The sequence below is a fragment of the Trachemys scripta genome, chromosome 14 (assembly GCF_013100865.1).
Source record: "Trachemys scripta elegans isolate TJP31775 chromosome 14, CAS_Tse_1.0, whole genome shotgun sequence".
NCBI classification, from domain to species: domain Eukaryota; kingdom Metazoa; phylum Chordata; order Testudines; family Emydidae; genus Trachemys; species Trachemys scripta.
In genome coordinates this window covers 492,866-508,941 of record NC_048311.1, presented here as the reverse complement: position 1 = coordinate 508,941, position 16,076 = coordinate 492,866, and the positions used below count along the sequence as shown (strand labels likewise).

The 16,076-nt window shown below is 41.7% G+C and overlaps 1 protein-coding gene across 1 annotated transcript; it reads right to left on the bottom strand.

Moving 5' to 3' along the window:
• Positions 1 to 937: 937 nt before the first annotated feature.
• Positions 938 to 1,900, bottom strand: LOC117887477 (olfactory receptor 14A16-like). Its single transcript, XM_034790121.1, has one exon. It carries the CDS (start codon positions 1,892 to 1,894, stop codon positions 938 to 940), a length of 957 nt encoding a protein of 318 aa, XP_034646012.1. The 5' UTR covers positions 1,895 to 1,900.
• Positions 1,901 to 16,076: the final 14,176 nt, after the last annotated feature.

Below are 16,076 nucleotides of genomic sequence, written 5' to 3'. Positions count from 1 at the left end.
CCAGCTAAAATGACTACAGAACCCTTACATGCATTGCACTCTCTTTCTCCAGGCTGCCTTTAGCCATATTTGGATCCTTGTGTGTGCGTTGACTGTTGGCCAAACCCTGATCCCTTCAAAGTGAAGAGGCAGTGAATGGCATCAACATTTGGTCTCATTTTCATGAGTCTGCTTGTCTTTAGGAAACACTGCAAAACCTTCCCTTCCAAAAAGTCTTTCCTCCACAGCAAGAATGACACAGCATTATGTATTCTGGTATAAAATAATACAAAGATACATATCCACAGCTCTAGGCACCCTTACATATCCTTAATAACACAATAAAATCTTAGCTGCACTAATAATCATTTCAACAGGAGTTCAGCTTTCCAGACACCCTCTTCAGCGCCCCTCTCTCATTGTGGGGAGCAAACCTTCAGCTCCCTCAGAAAACCCCATTCAAGAGATGATACATCAGCACCCCCAAGAGATGACAAAACATTAACTACTGCATGTAACCAAACATTTCCTTCCCCAAATATACCCACCCCCTAAAAAAACAACAAATATCTGGAACAAAGGAACAAACCACCCAACAAAACAAAACAAAGAATGCCAAAAAACTATAAAACTCCAAAATTTCCATTCCTAAGCAGGGCTTTTTTTACCCCAAAAAGGAGAAGGACCAGAGGTTCCAACAGGGACTATGTTATGGCTACTGATTTTGTGTGGAAACTGCTCAGATAGCATGATGAGTGGTAGTACAAAATCCTAAAATAGCTAGCTAGCTAGATTTTGATCTTATGTACACTGGGGTAAAATTAAAGTGGGGTTAGGGCTTTTTTTTACCACTGTAAATACAGTATTTTTCATGAAGACTCTGCACATCATGTTCAGATGGAGCCAATATAGTCATCTGTTGATTAGGTTTATAAAGAAACACAGATTTAAAAGACAATCACGAGATGAAGACAGACATTTTATTCTTGGTCAATAACCTGTGCCAAGTCAGTTTCTTCAGGGCAGCTTTGATCTCCTTGTTTCTCATGCTGTAGATGAGGGGATTCATCATAGGATGGACCACAGAATAGAGAACAGTGAGCAGGAGATCTAGGCCTGATGCTGAGTTGGAGGTGGGTTTCAGGTAGGCAAAGGTGCCAGTGCAAACTAACAATGAGACAACAATGAGGTGAGGAAGGCAGGTGGAGAAGGCTTTTTGCCGACCCTGCCCAGAGGGGATTCTCAGCACCGTGGTGAAGATCTGAATGTATGACACAATTATTAAAACAAAGCAGCTTAAGCCCAAGAACGCATTAAAGGCAATAACCCCAATTTCACTGAGATAGGAGTCAGAGCAGGCAAGCTTGAGTAGCTGAGGGATTTCACAGAAGAATTGATCAACCATGTTACCTCCACAGAAGGTTATTGTAAATGTGTTCCCAGTGTGCAGAGCAGAATTGAGAACACCACTGATCCAGGCACTGGCTGCCATTTGGACACAAGCTCTCCTGTTCATAACTCTCTCATAGTGCAGTGGTTTGCAGATGGCAACGTATCGATCATACGCCATGACTGTGAGTAGGGCAAAGTCAGCCAAAGCAAAGAAGAAGAAGAGAAAGACTTGGGCAATGCATCCAGAATAAGAAATTGACCTGGTGTTCAATAGGGAATTTGCCATGGATTTGGGGACAGTGACGGAGATGAATCCAAGGTCTAGAATGGACAAATTCATCAGGAAGAAGTACATGGGGGTGTGAAGGTGGTGGTCGAGGGCTACTACAGTGATAACGAGAAGATTCCCTGTCAGGGCTGCCAGGTAAATCATTAGAAACATCACAAAGTGCAAAATCTGGAGCTCCCGAACATCAGAGAATCCCAGGAGAAAGAACTCGGTCATGGTGGTTCGATTGGACATTGTCCTTCTCAATACACCATGTGCTGCCTGTGAAGGGAAGGACAAGGCAATGTCAGGATTAGAGTGCTCCTCCCCTCCAACAATCAGACCCCTAATCAGGTGTATTATCACACCACTGTAAATTGCCACATCTCCCTTAAAGTTAATGGATGGCATCTGCTTCCATCATCTGAGGATCTGGTCCAAGATATGGCTTGATAAAATGCAGTGTAAATATGAAACAAATTACAACCCAGACCCAACAATCTTAGGAACGATGCTCATCCTATTGACACAATGGAGGGCTATTTCAACTGGAAACCAAAACAGTTCAGCTTGTTTAGCCTGGAAAAGTGCAGAATGAGCAGGGGTCTGGTCGTTCTTTGTAAATACATCAGGGGGGTAAACATCAGGGAGGGAGGAGAGCTATTGCTGCTAAAGGACCATGTTGGCACAAGAACAAATGGGATATACTGTCTGTGAGTACATTTAGGCTGGAGATGAGAAGAAGGTTTGTCCCCATCAGAGGAGGCAGGATCAGGAACAACCTCCCAATTTGAGAAGTTTGGGACAAACAACTTAACTAGTGTCCACGCAGGGCTGGATCAGTTTTTGATGGGGATTATATAACAGGGTTGCCAATGCGAGCTGGGGATTGGACTTGATGACCTAAGAGGGCCCTTCCAGTCGTATGTTCTTATGACAAACAGCAGGATCACAACTTGGACAGTAAACTAAACTTCTGAAACACCAACACATCCTGATTCCCTCTTCCCAGGGAAACACCAAAGAGACACACCCAGAGCCTTGAGCGCTAGATTGCCTGTGATGATTCCACATTGAATTCTGTGCATATACGGCCTGCTACTTGCTTACAGATTGATTCATGGTACCAAGTCCCAGTTGCAGTGCCATCTCTGTGTGATGATGGACTAGGAGTATCATTCTATTACTTCCATGTTGTATCATTTACCTCTGTGACTTTATGTGTGTGCTGTGCGGGTCAGTGGCAGTCAGAGACTTGGGTTTGTTCTTAGTTCTGCCACTGACATTCTGTGTGACCTTGGGCCAGTCACTTCCCCTCCCTGTGCCTCTGTTTCCCCTCCCTCTCTTTCTCTGCCTTGTCCACTTGATTGTGTGCTCTTTGGGGGACGGACTGTGAGGCCTTTTAAAACTAAGGGCTGGGGGAAAGATAACAGATGTAGAGAAGCACACAGTTCAGGTGGAGACATCCCTTAGGGATGAATTTATTAATGGGGAAACTCTATATCCTAGTATAGAGGATTGGAAAGATATTGGTAAAGTAAAGGCAGGAGCTAGTGAGGAACAGAGTCCCATTTAAACATAACATATAAAGGCAAGCAACATTGACAAAATGTGCTCATATTCAAATGGTAAAACTGCAAATAATAAGATGTGTGAACTCCAGTGCCTGCCATTAAACGAGGATATTGATATAATATGAATTATGGAAACTTGTTGTAATGAGGATAACCAATGGGACACGGTAATACCAAATTACAAAATATATAGAAATGACAGAGTAGGTCACGCTGATCGGGGAGTGGCACTAAACATTAAAAAAAGCATAGAGTCAAATATGATAAAAATCTTAACTGAATCAAACTGTGCCATAGAATCTCCATGGATAGAAATGCCATGCTTGAATAATAAGAGTACAACAGTAGGAATATACTACAGACCACCTGGCCAGGATGGTGGCACTGATTGTGAAATGCCAAGGGAGGCTTGAGAGGCAACAAACTGGGAACACACAAAAATAATATTAACACAGGGTAGCCATGTTAGTCTGAATCTGTAAAAAGTGACAAAGAGCCCTGTGGCATCTTCTGGACTAACAGAAGTATTGGAGCATAAGCTTTCGTGGGTAAATACCCATTTCATCAGTGATCTACAACCCGTCGTGGACAACGATCCCTCGCTTTCACAGGCCCTTGGGAGGCAGGCCAGTCCTCGCCCACAGACAACCCACCAACCTTAAGCATATTCTCACCAGTAACTACACACCGCACCATAGTAACTCTAACTCAGGAACCAATCCATGCAACAAACATCGATGCCAACTCTGCCCACATATTTACACCAGCAACACCATCACAGGACCTAACCAAATCAGCCACAACATCATCGGTTCATTCACTTGCACATCCACCAATGTAATATATGCCATCATGTGCCAGCAATGCCCCTCTTCTATGTACATTGGCCAAACTGGACAATCCCTACGTAAAAGGATAAATGGACACAAGTCAGATATTAGGAATGGTAATATACAAAAACCTGTAGAACACTTCCGCCTCCCTGGACATACAATAGTAGATTTAAAGGTAACCATCCTGCAGCAAAAAAACTTCAGGACCAGACTCCAAATAGAAAATGCTGAACTACACTTCATTTGCAAATTTGACACCATCAGCTTAGGATTAAACAAAGACTGTGAATGTCTAGCCAACTACAAAAACAGTTTCTCCTTCCTTGGTGTCCACACCTCAACTGCTAGAAGAGGGCCTCATCCTCCCTGACTGAAACTAACATCGTTATCTCTAGACTGATTCTTGCCTGTATATTTATACCTGCTGCTGGAAATTTCCACCACATGCGTCTGACGAAGTGGGTATTCACCCATGAAAGCTTATGCTCCAATCCTTCTGGTAGTCTATAAGGTGCCACAGGACTCTTTGTCACAAAAATAATGGGTGATTTCAACTATCCTCATATTGACTGGGTACATGTCACCGCAGGGCGTGATGCAGAGATAAAATTTCTAGACACCATAAATGACTGCTTCTTGGAGCAGCTAGCCTAGGAACCCACAAGTGGAGAGGAAAGTCTTAATTTAGTCTTAAGTGGAGCACAGGATCGGGTCCAAAAGGTAAATATAGCTGAACTGCTCAGTAATAGTGACCATATTTAACATCCTTGTAGGGGGGGAACTATTAAAAAAACCTCATCAAAGAAACATTCAATTTTTTAAAGGGTAATTTACATAAGAATGAAGTGATAGTTAGATGGAAATTTAAAAGGGAAGTCACAAGGGTAAATGCCTGCAAGCAGCATGCAGATTTATTAAAAACATCATAATAAAGGCTCAGAATAAATGTATACCCCAAATCAAAAAAGACAATAGGAAGACCAAAAAATAAATAAATATCACGATGGCTAAAGAGCACAGTAATGGAGGCAGTTAGAGGTAAAAAGGAATGTTTAAAATTTTTGAAATCAAATCCTAGGAACACAAACTCTGACAAATAAAATGTAAAGGTATAATAAGGCAGGCCAAGGAAGAATTTGAGAAGCAACTTGCTAAAGATGCAATAACTAACAGTAATTTTTTAAAAGTCAGAATCAGGATGCCTGCCAAACAGGCAGTGAGGCCACTAGACCACAATGGTGTTTAAGAAGCACTCAAGGAAGACAAGGGAATTGTCAAGGAGCTAAATGAATTCTTTGCATCGGTCTTCACTGCAGAGGATGTGCGGGAGATACACATATCAAAGCTATTTTTTTTAGTGACAAATCTGAACTACTGTCCCAAACTGATGTATCGATAGGAGACGCTTAGAACAAATTGATAAACTAAACAGTAATAAGTCACCAGGACCAGTTGGTATTGACCCAAGAGTTTTTAAAGAACTCAGATATGAAATTGCAGAAATACTAACTGTAATATGTAACCTATCTCTGAAATCAGCCTCTGCACAAGATGACTGAAAGGTAGCTAATGTCATGTCATTTTTTAAAATGACTACTACAGGCTGGGGAGCCTGACTTCAGTACTGGGCAAATAAGTAGAAATTATAGTAAAGAACAGAATTATCAGACACATATGAACACGATTTGATGGGGAAGTGTCAACATGGGTTTTATAAAGGGAAGTCACTCCTCACCAATCTATTAGAATTCTTTCAGGGTCAACAAGCATGTGAATAAGGCGGATCTAGTTGATATGTACTTGGATTTTCAGAAAGCCTTTGACAAAGTCCCTCTCCAAAGGCTCTTAAGGAAACAAGGTAGCCATGGGATTACAGGGAAGATCCTCTTATGGATCAGTAGGATAGAAAGATAGGAATCAAAGGGTAGGAATAAACAGTTAGTTTTCATAATAGAGAGAGGTGAACAGTGGAAACCCCCAAGGATCTGTACTGGGACTAGTGCTGTTCAACATATTCATCAATGATTGAATGGGGAAGTGGCAAAGCTTGCCGATGATACAAAATTATTCAAGACAGTTAAGTCTAAGACAGACTGTGAGGAGTTGCAGAGGGATCTCACAAAACTGGGTGACAGGATAACAAAACGGCAAATGAAATTCAATGTTGATAAGTGCAAAGTAATGCATTTTGGAAAAAATAATTATATATATATAAAATGATGGGTTCTAAATTAACTACTGCCACCCAAGAAAGAAATTCACTATTGCCATCAGGCAAACAGAGCCAGAGGCAAAGGCAGACACAGAGAGTCAGAGCCAGGGGGAGAGGCAAAGAGTGCCAGATCCGGAGGCAGTAAAGGGAAAGAACTGGACTGTGTTCCCCGAAGGGAGCGGGGGGAGTAGGTTGTGTGACTCGGCCGGAGGGCTGGGTCACAGAAGGCCCGGCTGGGAACCATCAGCCAGAGTGGGGGGGTGCACCCCGTTAACAACAACAAAAAGGTTCACACCCCCCAACACAAACAATAGTAAAGGGGGCAGCAGAACCAGGAAAGGGGGCACCCATGGAAGGTAGGTTTGGCCCAGAAGAATGGAGATAGGAAGTTGTGTGCAGGCATGCCGGAGGCGAGCATAGGGCCTCGTAGGCAGATGGGTGCCAGAGGACGCGCGACTTCGCTACAGGGTAGGTTCATGGAGGATATGTCCATCAATGATTAGTAGCTAAGATGGTCAGGGATGCAACCCCATCCTTGCGGCAACCCTAAACCTCTCACTACCAGAAGCCAGGACTGGAAGACAGGAGTGGATCACTCCAAAATTGCCCTGTTCTGTAAACTCCCCTGACACTCTGGTATAGACCACAGTTGGAGACAGGATACTGGGCAAGATGTACCGTGTCCTGACCCAGTCTGCAACTCTTATGTTTTTGTGTTCTTATGTCTTAATATGTGTATGTTCTGTGTGCCCATTTACAGCATTTGTGCTCATCTGGCAGCAATGTTATTCACTAGGTATGGTGCTATATCAGTAAGTCTGGTTTCTAAACCCATTGCACTCTCATATGTCCATGGGTAGTGCCAGGATATATTGGCTGCTTCGTTCATCTCTGACCCTGGGTTTAAAAATGCTAGTCTGTATAAAACATATTATTTGGCTTTCAGCTTTGCTTCTTATTCAGTTTTGCCATCCTGCAGCTATACCTTTGAATCAAAAATAAAAATGGATGCAATAGAGTGAATGGGTTTGAAATTATGGTATCATTGGACAGTATTAGTGTTCCCCAAACTTGCTTAAAGTTAAGTTTGCAATTAGGGGTGGTCAGAAATTTTCTACTTAAATTGTTTTCAGAGAAAAAATGGGTTTTCAATTAAACAAATTTTCATGGGAAAATAGGGGAGACTTTCCATGAAAATTTGTTTAATTGAAACCCAGTTTTTGGGGCAGATTTTCAATGAAAATATTCAGCCTTCAATGGTTTTTAGCTCAAAATTTTTGTTTCTCAGTTGCCAAAAAACCAAACTTGGGGACTTGGGGGACTTCTAAAAAAAGTCATTTTTTCTATTGAAAATACTTTGACTCACTCTAGGTGTTAGATGAAATTGATAGTATAAAGTATTTAACGAGTTCCAATTGCAATTCATATTTATGATCATAAATGTGTCCTGTGCATTAATACTCTAACATAGTTAATTGAAATAGCAAACTTACTGTGTCAGTCTTTGTGGAATTTTTCTCAGCTTGTGATGCATTTGATCTTCCAGTTCTAGGAATCATTGGTCATTATCTATCTATCTATCTATCTATCTATCTATCTATCTATCTATCATGCACCCAACACAGTGTTATCCAACACTCGTTTCCATGTCACTCCACCAGATTTCCTGAGTTATTGAGTCTCTCTGCAGTTCCTGCAGACAGGGATCCACTCCACAGAGGAGCGTTCCCTACTTCTCTCCTTGGGCAGGCTTGGCTGAGAGATGGAACTAAATGGGATCAGGGACTGAAAGTCCCTCCCAGCTCTAGAACTGATCCTCACTTATGCAGGCTTTAAACATGGTCACAGCCCAGGATGTCCCTGATCTGGGGCTAAATAGATGACTCTAGTCTCCAGGTCTGTGAGCCCAGCTCTGTCTTCGCCGCTGGAGCAAACCACCCTGACAACCTACCCTAGCTGACCCTAACCCTACAGAAGGGGAACACGATGCCCCTGGATCTCACACAGTGACAGCATCCCTGGAAAGACCCTTGGCTAAAAGCAAGGCAGGGCTGAGGTTCAAGGGGTGTCCCAAGCTGTTTACGGAATAATATATATATATTTATAGCACAGACATGTGACCTACAATAGCTCAGAGCCTCGTGGCACCAGAAGCTCAGCTGGCCTGGAATAGCCTGTTCCTTCATTAACTCCACATAATTACCTCTGGGTGAACAGAGATGTTTTTTCTCCCGTATTGCATCAGCAGCTCTTTGGATGCAGCCACCAGAGGAACCTACAGCTCAGGCTGCCTTGGGTGTTTGAAGTTGGTCACTAAGAGGAACCCAGAGGCAAAGACTAAAAATGAAGGGCCAGGTCCTGAGCTGGTGTAAATCAATCCAGTTCCTTTGATTTCAGATAGAGTGTAATCTGGGGTGTTGGGGGCAGCAGGAGGCCCCTAGTGGAAGTGAGTGATGGTGGAGCAGCAGGGAGATGGGTGAAAAGGGAGATTAGGAGGAGGGAAGTGGTTTGAAGATGGGGAATTAGGGTGATTCTAAAAGATGGGTTTAATGGGAAATGGAGCTTGGGGTGATGGTGCACAGTGACAGGGAAGGTTTCAGGGATGTGGGGCTTTGGGGAGTGCAGGGGGCAGGGTTTTGGCAGGGTGATTTTTAGAGGGGTGTTTATTTGCATTGTTGTGTGACAAGTGGTTCATTTGGAGAGATGGGTGCCGGTGTGGTAGGGAGGTGGGATGGATGGGGGCTGTGGCAGGAGAACATTTTTAGTTTATTTGGGGTTAGGGATGTTTGGCAGATGTTTATTTGGGGATGTGGTAGCAGGCATTGGATGGGTTTAAGCAAGGACTGGAGGATTATTTGGGGTAGGGTGGTGGCCTTGGGAGGGAGGTTGAAGAGAGTTGGGTGGGACAGAGACCGGCTTGTTCAGTGTGAAACTCCAGAGTGGTCAGACATAAATGAAGATGGAAGGGCAGAAAATAAAGCACACAACCATGGTCTGGGCATGGATGATGAACAGAGCCTTGCCCTTCCTTTCTGTGATGTGCATCCTTATTTTGACCAAGATGATGGTGCACGAGAATATCAAAATAATGAAGATGACTGTGCTGATCAGCCCCTTACTGGAGACCTTCAGAAGCTCCACCATAAAGGTGTCTGTGTAGGCCAGTTTGAGGAATTGAAAAAGATTTGGGGGTTGTGGTCAAAAATCAACTGAACATGACTTCCCAGGGTGATGCTGTGGCCGAAAGAACTAATGCAATCCTGGGATGCATAAACCAGGGAATCTGGAATAGGAGTAGAGAGGTTGTTTTACCTCTATATTTGGCACTGGTGCGACCACTGTTGGAATATTATGTCCAGTTCTGGTGCCCATGAATCAAGAAGGATGTTGATAAATTGCAGCGGATTCAGAGAAGAGACACAAGAATGGTTAAAGCATTAGAAAACATGCCTTTTAGTGATAGACTCAAGGAGCTCAATCTATTTAACTTAACAAAGTGAAGGTTAAGGGGCGACTCCAGTTTGTAAGTATCTACATGGGGAACAAATATTTAATAATTGGCTCTTCAATCTAGCAGAGAAAGACGGAACACAATCCAATGGCTGGAAGTTGTAGCTAGACACATTCAGACTGGAAACAAGGCAGTCCCCCCCCCACCAATTCATTATTGTCAGGTAGCGCATGGGTTTGTTGATGGTCACATATCAGTCAATCACCATCACCACAAGGAAAAAGACCTCCGCAACACAGTGAAAGGGAAGAAGGACATCTGGGCAAAGCAGCTGGCCAAGGAGGTGGCCTTGTGCTCAGAAAGAAACCCTGACAATTTGGAGGGAATGGTGTTGAAGTTATAGGTGACATCTGAAAAGGCCAAGTTGTTCAAGACAAAATATATAACTGTGTGAAGATTAGAGTCAGAGACTACAGTGGCAATGATGGTGATGTTTACCAGTCAGGTCATCATACAGAATAACCAAGAAAAGAAGGAATTGCAAACTATATCTCTGGCAGAGACCCAAGAAGACAAATTCCATCACTGTGGTGGCGAGTCTCTCTTGTTCCGTTCAGTGACTTTACAATGTACCTGCAGAGAGAAGATTAACAACAACATCAGTGCTAGAAATAATATTCAAAGATTTTTTAAAAATAAAAACTTTGTGGCTGCTGTAGTGCAGACAAGTACTACAGGAATGGAAGGGGTTCTTCCATCACTGTAGTAAATCCTCCTCTGCAAGAGGCAGTATCTAAGTCGATGGAAGAATTCTTTGGTCTACCCTGGGGCTTAGTTCGACTTAACTGCATCTCTCACACCCCTGATCTTAGCTCAGTTTAACTACATTTTTCACACTATTGAGTGATGTAGCTAGGCTGACTTAACTTCCTAGTATAGGAAAGCCCAGATACAGAGGAAACATTAATGACATAATATTCTTGGAATTATTGTAACTCTAGATGGGTTTGAACCCCCACTTCTCCTCCCCAAAAACCATGACAATTTTGATAATTTCTAAATAAATTTCTGTCCATTATTTTTCACAAGGAATTGGTTATGTTTTCCATTGTTCAAAATTGTCCACAGATTTTTTTCCTTTTTCCAATTCTTTTTTTGTCATTTAAAGAATATGTTTTTCGAAAACAATTATTTTTAAATTTTGAACATAATCTCAGCATTGGCACAAGGAAATCAATGAAAATTGATAATGCAACCTCGAACATCAAAAGCAAGAACCCAAAGGTGGTGACTGAGCACAGAGAAAGATGAGATTCCCAAAGATGCCTAGAGGATTCAGAAGCCCAATCACTACTCATTTTGGGTGGCCACAGCTAATTTCCTTTATTTCTTTTGTTTTCTTTCTCAGCTTTTCCCTGGGGAGGGGGGGTGAAAGGGCTTGAGGGCACCCCACAGGAAGGAATTCCCAAGTGCTCTTTCCTGGGTTCAAAGGGGGTTTTGTTGCATTTGGGTGGTGGCAGCATTTACAAAGCCAAGGTCAGAGAAAAACTGTAACCTTGGGAGTTTAATACTTGCCACTCCAGGCTACCAGCTAATCAAACAACATGCACAAACCTCTTAGGACACCAAAAATCCAATCCTGTTCTTAAAAAAGGTACATTTTATTAAAACAAACAGAAAGAAAATCTGGAACTTAGGCTTTTGCTAGATTTTAAAAGAGGAATTCCAAAAATCAAGCATCCAAAATAGTTTTATTGGGAGTTCAGTTTAAAGCTTACAAGCAAACAAAAGCATCCGGGGTTAGCACAGAGGAGTCCACAAGCCAATAAGAAATAAAAGAAATAACCCTAATCACATCTAGCTAAAAATTCTGATCTACTTACACATTGGAGTTCAGATAAGTAGTTCTAGGCATGATCTGATGACTTATAATCATACCTGGCTTAGCTGCTTATAGCATGGCTGCCCTGTCCCTTCAGCCCAGAGAGACAAAGGGAAAGTTTCTTTCCCAATTTTAAAAAGTTCTACCTTCCCATTAGCTCTTTTGGTTAGGCGCCCACTTTTTTTTCTTTATGTGGGAGACTTTTAACCCTTTACAAGTAAAGCAAGTAAAGAACAGCTACCAAGAGGGATTTTACACCTAACTGGCTGGCTGGTTGTCCATCAAAGGGAGCTATCCCCCTCCCTTTTATTTATTACAGCATCCATAGAGATGAGGCATTTAATTAACAATGAAGCATTATTCACATATCCAAATCTTCAACCTTTATAATGCTGTGTTTGTACCATACCTGTGAACCTACTCCACACTATTTCAGAGGAGGTGAAGCTACTCCACCAATGGAATGGCCACATTTGCAACCTTGGCTGGAATCAGGCATCTTCCTACATCCTACCACTAAATATATGGTGGAAAAAGTGGGATGTATGGATGTGCCACTCAAGTTAAATTTCTCCAATATGGTTATGTCAACTCAATGCCCCCACCAATATAATAATTGGTTTAATACAAAAATTGAAGTACAGCTACAATTTTAGAAAGGTTTCCAAAACCCTTCAATAAAGCAACAAGGATGAGAGAAAAGAAGCTCAGGCCTTGACATGTCCATATGGAATACAGCAGACACTGAGAACCTTAAAATTAAAATAAACAGCATCATCAATGGGGTAGGAAAGGCAGTCAAAACTGTGGGAGGTATTAGCAACCTGTTGCTTAAGTAGCATACAATAACTATTGATAACATACATTTGATTGCTCAAGGGTTTGAACATCTCAGTGCTATTATCCTTTCAATTATCAATAGTTTGGAAAATAATCATAGAATCATAGAACTGGAAGTGATCTTGAGAGGTCATCTAGTCCAGTCCCCTGCACTGGGCAGGACTAACTATTCTCTAGACCATCCCTGACAGGAGTTTATCCAACCTGCTCTTAAAAATCTCCAATGATGGAGATTCAACAACCTCCCTAGGCAATTTATTCCAGTGCTTAATCACTCTGACAATTAGTAAATATTTCCTAATGTCCAACCTAAACCTCCCTTGCTGCAATTTAAGCCCATTGCTTCTTGTCCTATCCTCAGAGGTTAAGAAGAACAATTGTTGTCCCTCCTCCTTGTAACAATCTTTTATGTATTTGAAAGCTGTTATCATGTCCCCTCTAAGTCTTCTCTTCTCCAGACTAAATAAACCCAATTTTTTTAATCTTCCCTCATAGGTCATGTTTCTAGACCTTTAATTATTTTTGTTGCTGTTCTCTGGACTTTCTCCAATTTCTCCACATCTTTCCTGAAATGTAGGACCCAGAACTGGACACAATACTCCAGTTGAGGCCTAATCAGTATGGAATAGAGTGAAAGAATTACTTCTCATGTCTTGCTTACAACACTCCTGCTAATACATCCCAGAATAATGTTTTCTTTTGTTGCAACATTGTTACACTTTTGAATCATATTTAGTTCGTGATTCATTCTGACCCCCAGATCCCTTTCCACAGTACTCCTTCCTAGGCAGTCCTTTCTCATTTTGTATGCGTGCAACTGATTGTTCCTTCATACGTGGAGTACTTTGCATTTGTCCTTATTGAATTTCAACCTATTTACTTCAGACCATTTCTCCAGATCATTTTGAACTATAATCCTATCCTTCAAAGCACTTGCAACCCCTCCCAGTTTGGTATCATCCACAAACTTTATAAGCATACTCTCTATACCATTATCTAAATCATTGATGAAGATATTGAACAGGACTGGACCCAGAAACGATCCCTGTGGGACCCACTTGTTATGCCCTTCCAACATGACCGTGAACCACTATTAACTACTCTCTGGGAACAGTTTTCCAACCAGATTTGCACCCACCTTATAGTAACTCCATCTAGGTTGTATTTCCCTAGTTTGTTTATGAGAAGGTCATGTGAGATAGTATCAAACACCTTACTAAAGTCAAGATATATCACATCTACCACTTTCCTCCATCCACAAGGCTTGTTACCCTGTCAAAGAAAGCTCTCAGGTTGGTTTGACACAATTTGTTCTTGACAAATCCATGCTGGCTGTTACTTATCACCTCTTTATCTTCTAGCTGTTTGCAAATTTATTGCTTAATCATTTGCTCCATTATCTTTCCGGGTACAGAAGTTAAGATGACTGGTATGCAATTCTCTGGGTTGTCCTTATTTCCCTTTTTATAGATGGGCACTATATTTGCCCCTTTCCAGTCTTCTGGAATGTCTCCCATCTTCCGTGACTTTTCAAAGATGATCACTAATGGCTCAGATATCTCCTCAGTCAGCTTCTCGAGTATTCTAGGATGCATTTTATCTGGCTCCGGTGATTTGTCTAACTTGTCTAAGTATTTTTTTACTTGTTCTTTCCTATTTTAGCCTCTAATCCTACCTCATTTTCACTGTCATTCACTATGTTAGACGTCCAATGATGTCTCGTTGGCAGTGGCCTGTGTAGCCTATGGAGACAGAGTAATTGAAAGAATCAAACAAAGTTTGCTACAAATGAGGCTACAAAATTGGCCCTGGCTATTAAATCTCACAGCTATTCTAAGACAGATATAGGAACAAGGCATAGAGAATGTGACCCCAGATTTCTTACAATTTGCTAAATTTGATAAGGTTTCAGTCCTGAACAGTGATAACAGTAAGAGTATTATTTATATTATGATGGCTATTATATGGTGGACTCAAGCCTCAGTTAAGGTATATTACGCTAGCAGTATGGGAACCTTGAGAAACAACACTTATGTGCAACATTATCCTAATGTGCACCTGGTAACAGAAACAGCTCTGGAAATCATCCAGGCCTGCTGTACAAAGAATAATGGGTGGTGGTTGTGTGAGTGCTATGCTACTATTGACATTAATAATACCAAAAAGAGCTGGGCTCGATTGGTACAAAAACAATTGGTCAATGAGGTAGTACAAGTAAACAATGTAGTTTGTGCATTGGGATATTCTAATTTCACAATGCATGGACAAAGCTGTCCTGGAAACATCACAGGATTCTGTGAAAAAGGTAACCGATACAGTCCAAATTGGAACTCATGCACTCTGGCCAGCAAGTGGCATAAGCACTCTCACTGAACTCATCACCCCTCCTGGTAACATCAATGATCTACTGGTCAAATTGTTTCCCCCTGTTATGCAATTACAGTCAGATATCCATGATTTGGTAACACGGACTAAAGAAGCGTTGATAACCATAGCTAACCTAATTCAACAACAAATAGAGGAAATAGAAAGAGTACAAGAGGAGAGGGAAACACCTTGGTGGGCAATTCCAGAAGATGTTACCCTGCACCCAATAGTCAGAGCACACAGCCCACTACCGATGGTGATACAGGCAGTAACTGTGATTGCCCTAATAGGAATGTGTGTGATATCTGTGATATCCAAATAAAAGGGCTAGATTACAATATCAGATCAGAAAAGGAATGGCTTTGGCTATTAACAAACCCATGGTAGTGGATAAGATTTATTTATTAGGGATTTCTATGTTATTCGATGCGTTTTTATATTTTTATGTTTGAGTATAGGCATTATATGCGGTGCCACTTATATCACATATATGTAACTCATATAACACACACATATATAACATATATACTATGCATATATTACTTCTATACTAATTATTTTAGGAATAGGGAAGTGCCTTCAAGGCTCGATCATAAAATTACATCCCTTAATCAAAGTCCTGGACCTAACATTCCCAGGCCCACTAGCATGGCACTAGCACAATTGAAAAAAGAAAACTGTCCACCGGTCATACGAGGGAATGTGCAGACCAAGGGACAAATGGGGCATGAATGTATGGATCTTAATGTAAGGTGACCATCTAACAGTGTTTAGCCCACTAGGTCATCTTCAGTTCATGCATTATGCTTTTCCGGGAGGATGGGTAAAACATCCTTCCCATAAAAAAGACAAAAAGTAGGGGAATGTAGTAGAGAGAGAGCCTGGAGCATAGGACTTGGTGCAAAGCCCAAGGCCTGAACCAAAGTTAGCAAAAACCATGCTATAAACCAAAACCAGGTCTTGTCATAAACCAAACGCTTGTTTAAAAGATCACTGTCCGATACATGAACTTGGCAAAAACATGAGTGGCATTGCAAAACACAGACACTACTAAGAAATCCTAGGCATTGAGTATTTATGAAAACACATTCCAGAAAGCTAGTACAGGTGCACCCCAACCTAGAGTTATGGCATGAACATAATTCTGGGAGATGGCACAGGAACACAATGACCTTGAATAAGACAAGGATAGGAGGACAGGATGATGGGTGGAGATGTTTTGTTTGAACCCAAAGGTACAAGGTGTAGGGTCAGTAATGATGTCAGGAGTGTAATACG

Coding starts and splice junctions, on each gene's coding strand:
- LOC117887477 (XM_034790121.1), bottom strand. CDS start 1,894: ATGTCCAATCGAACCACCATGACCGAGTTCTTTCTCCTGGGATTCTCT.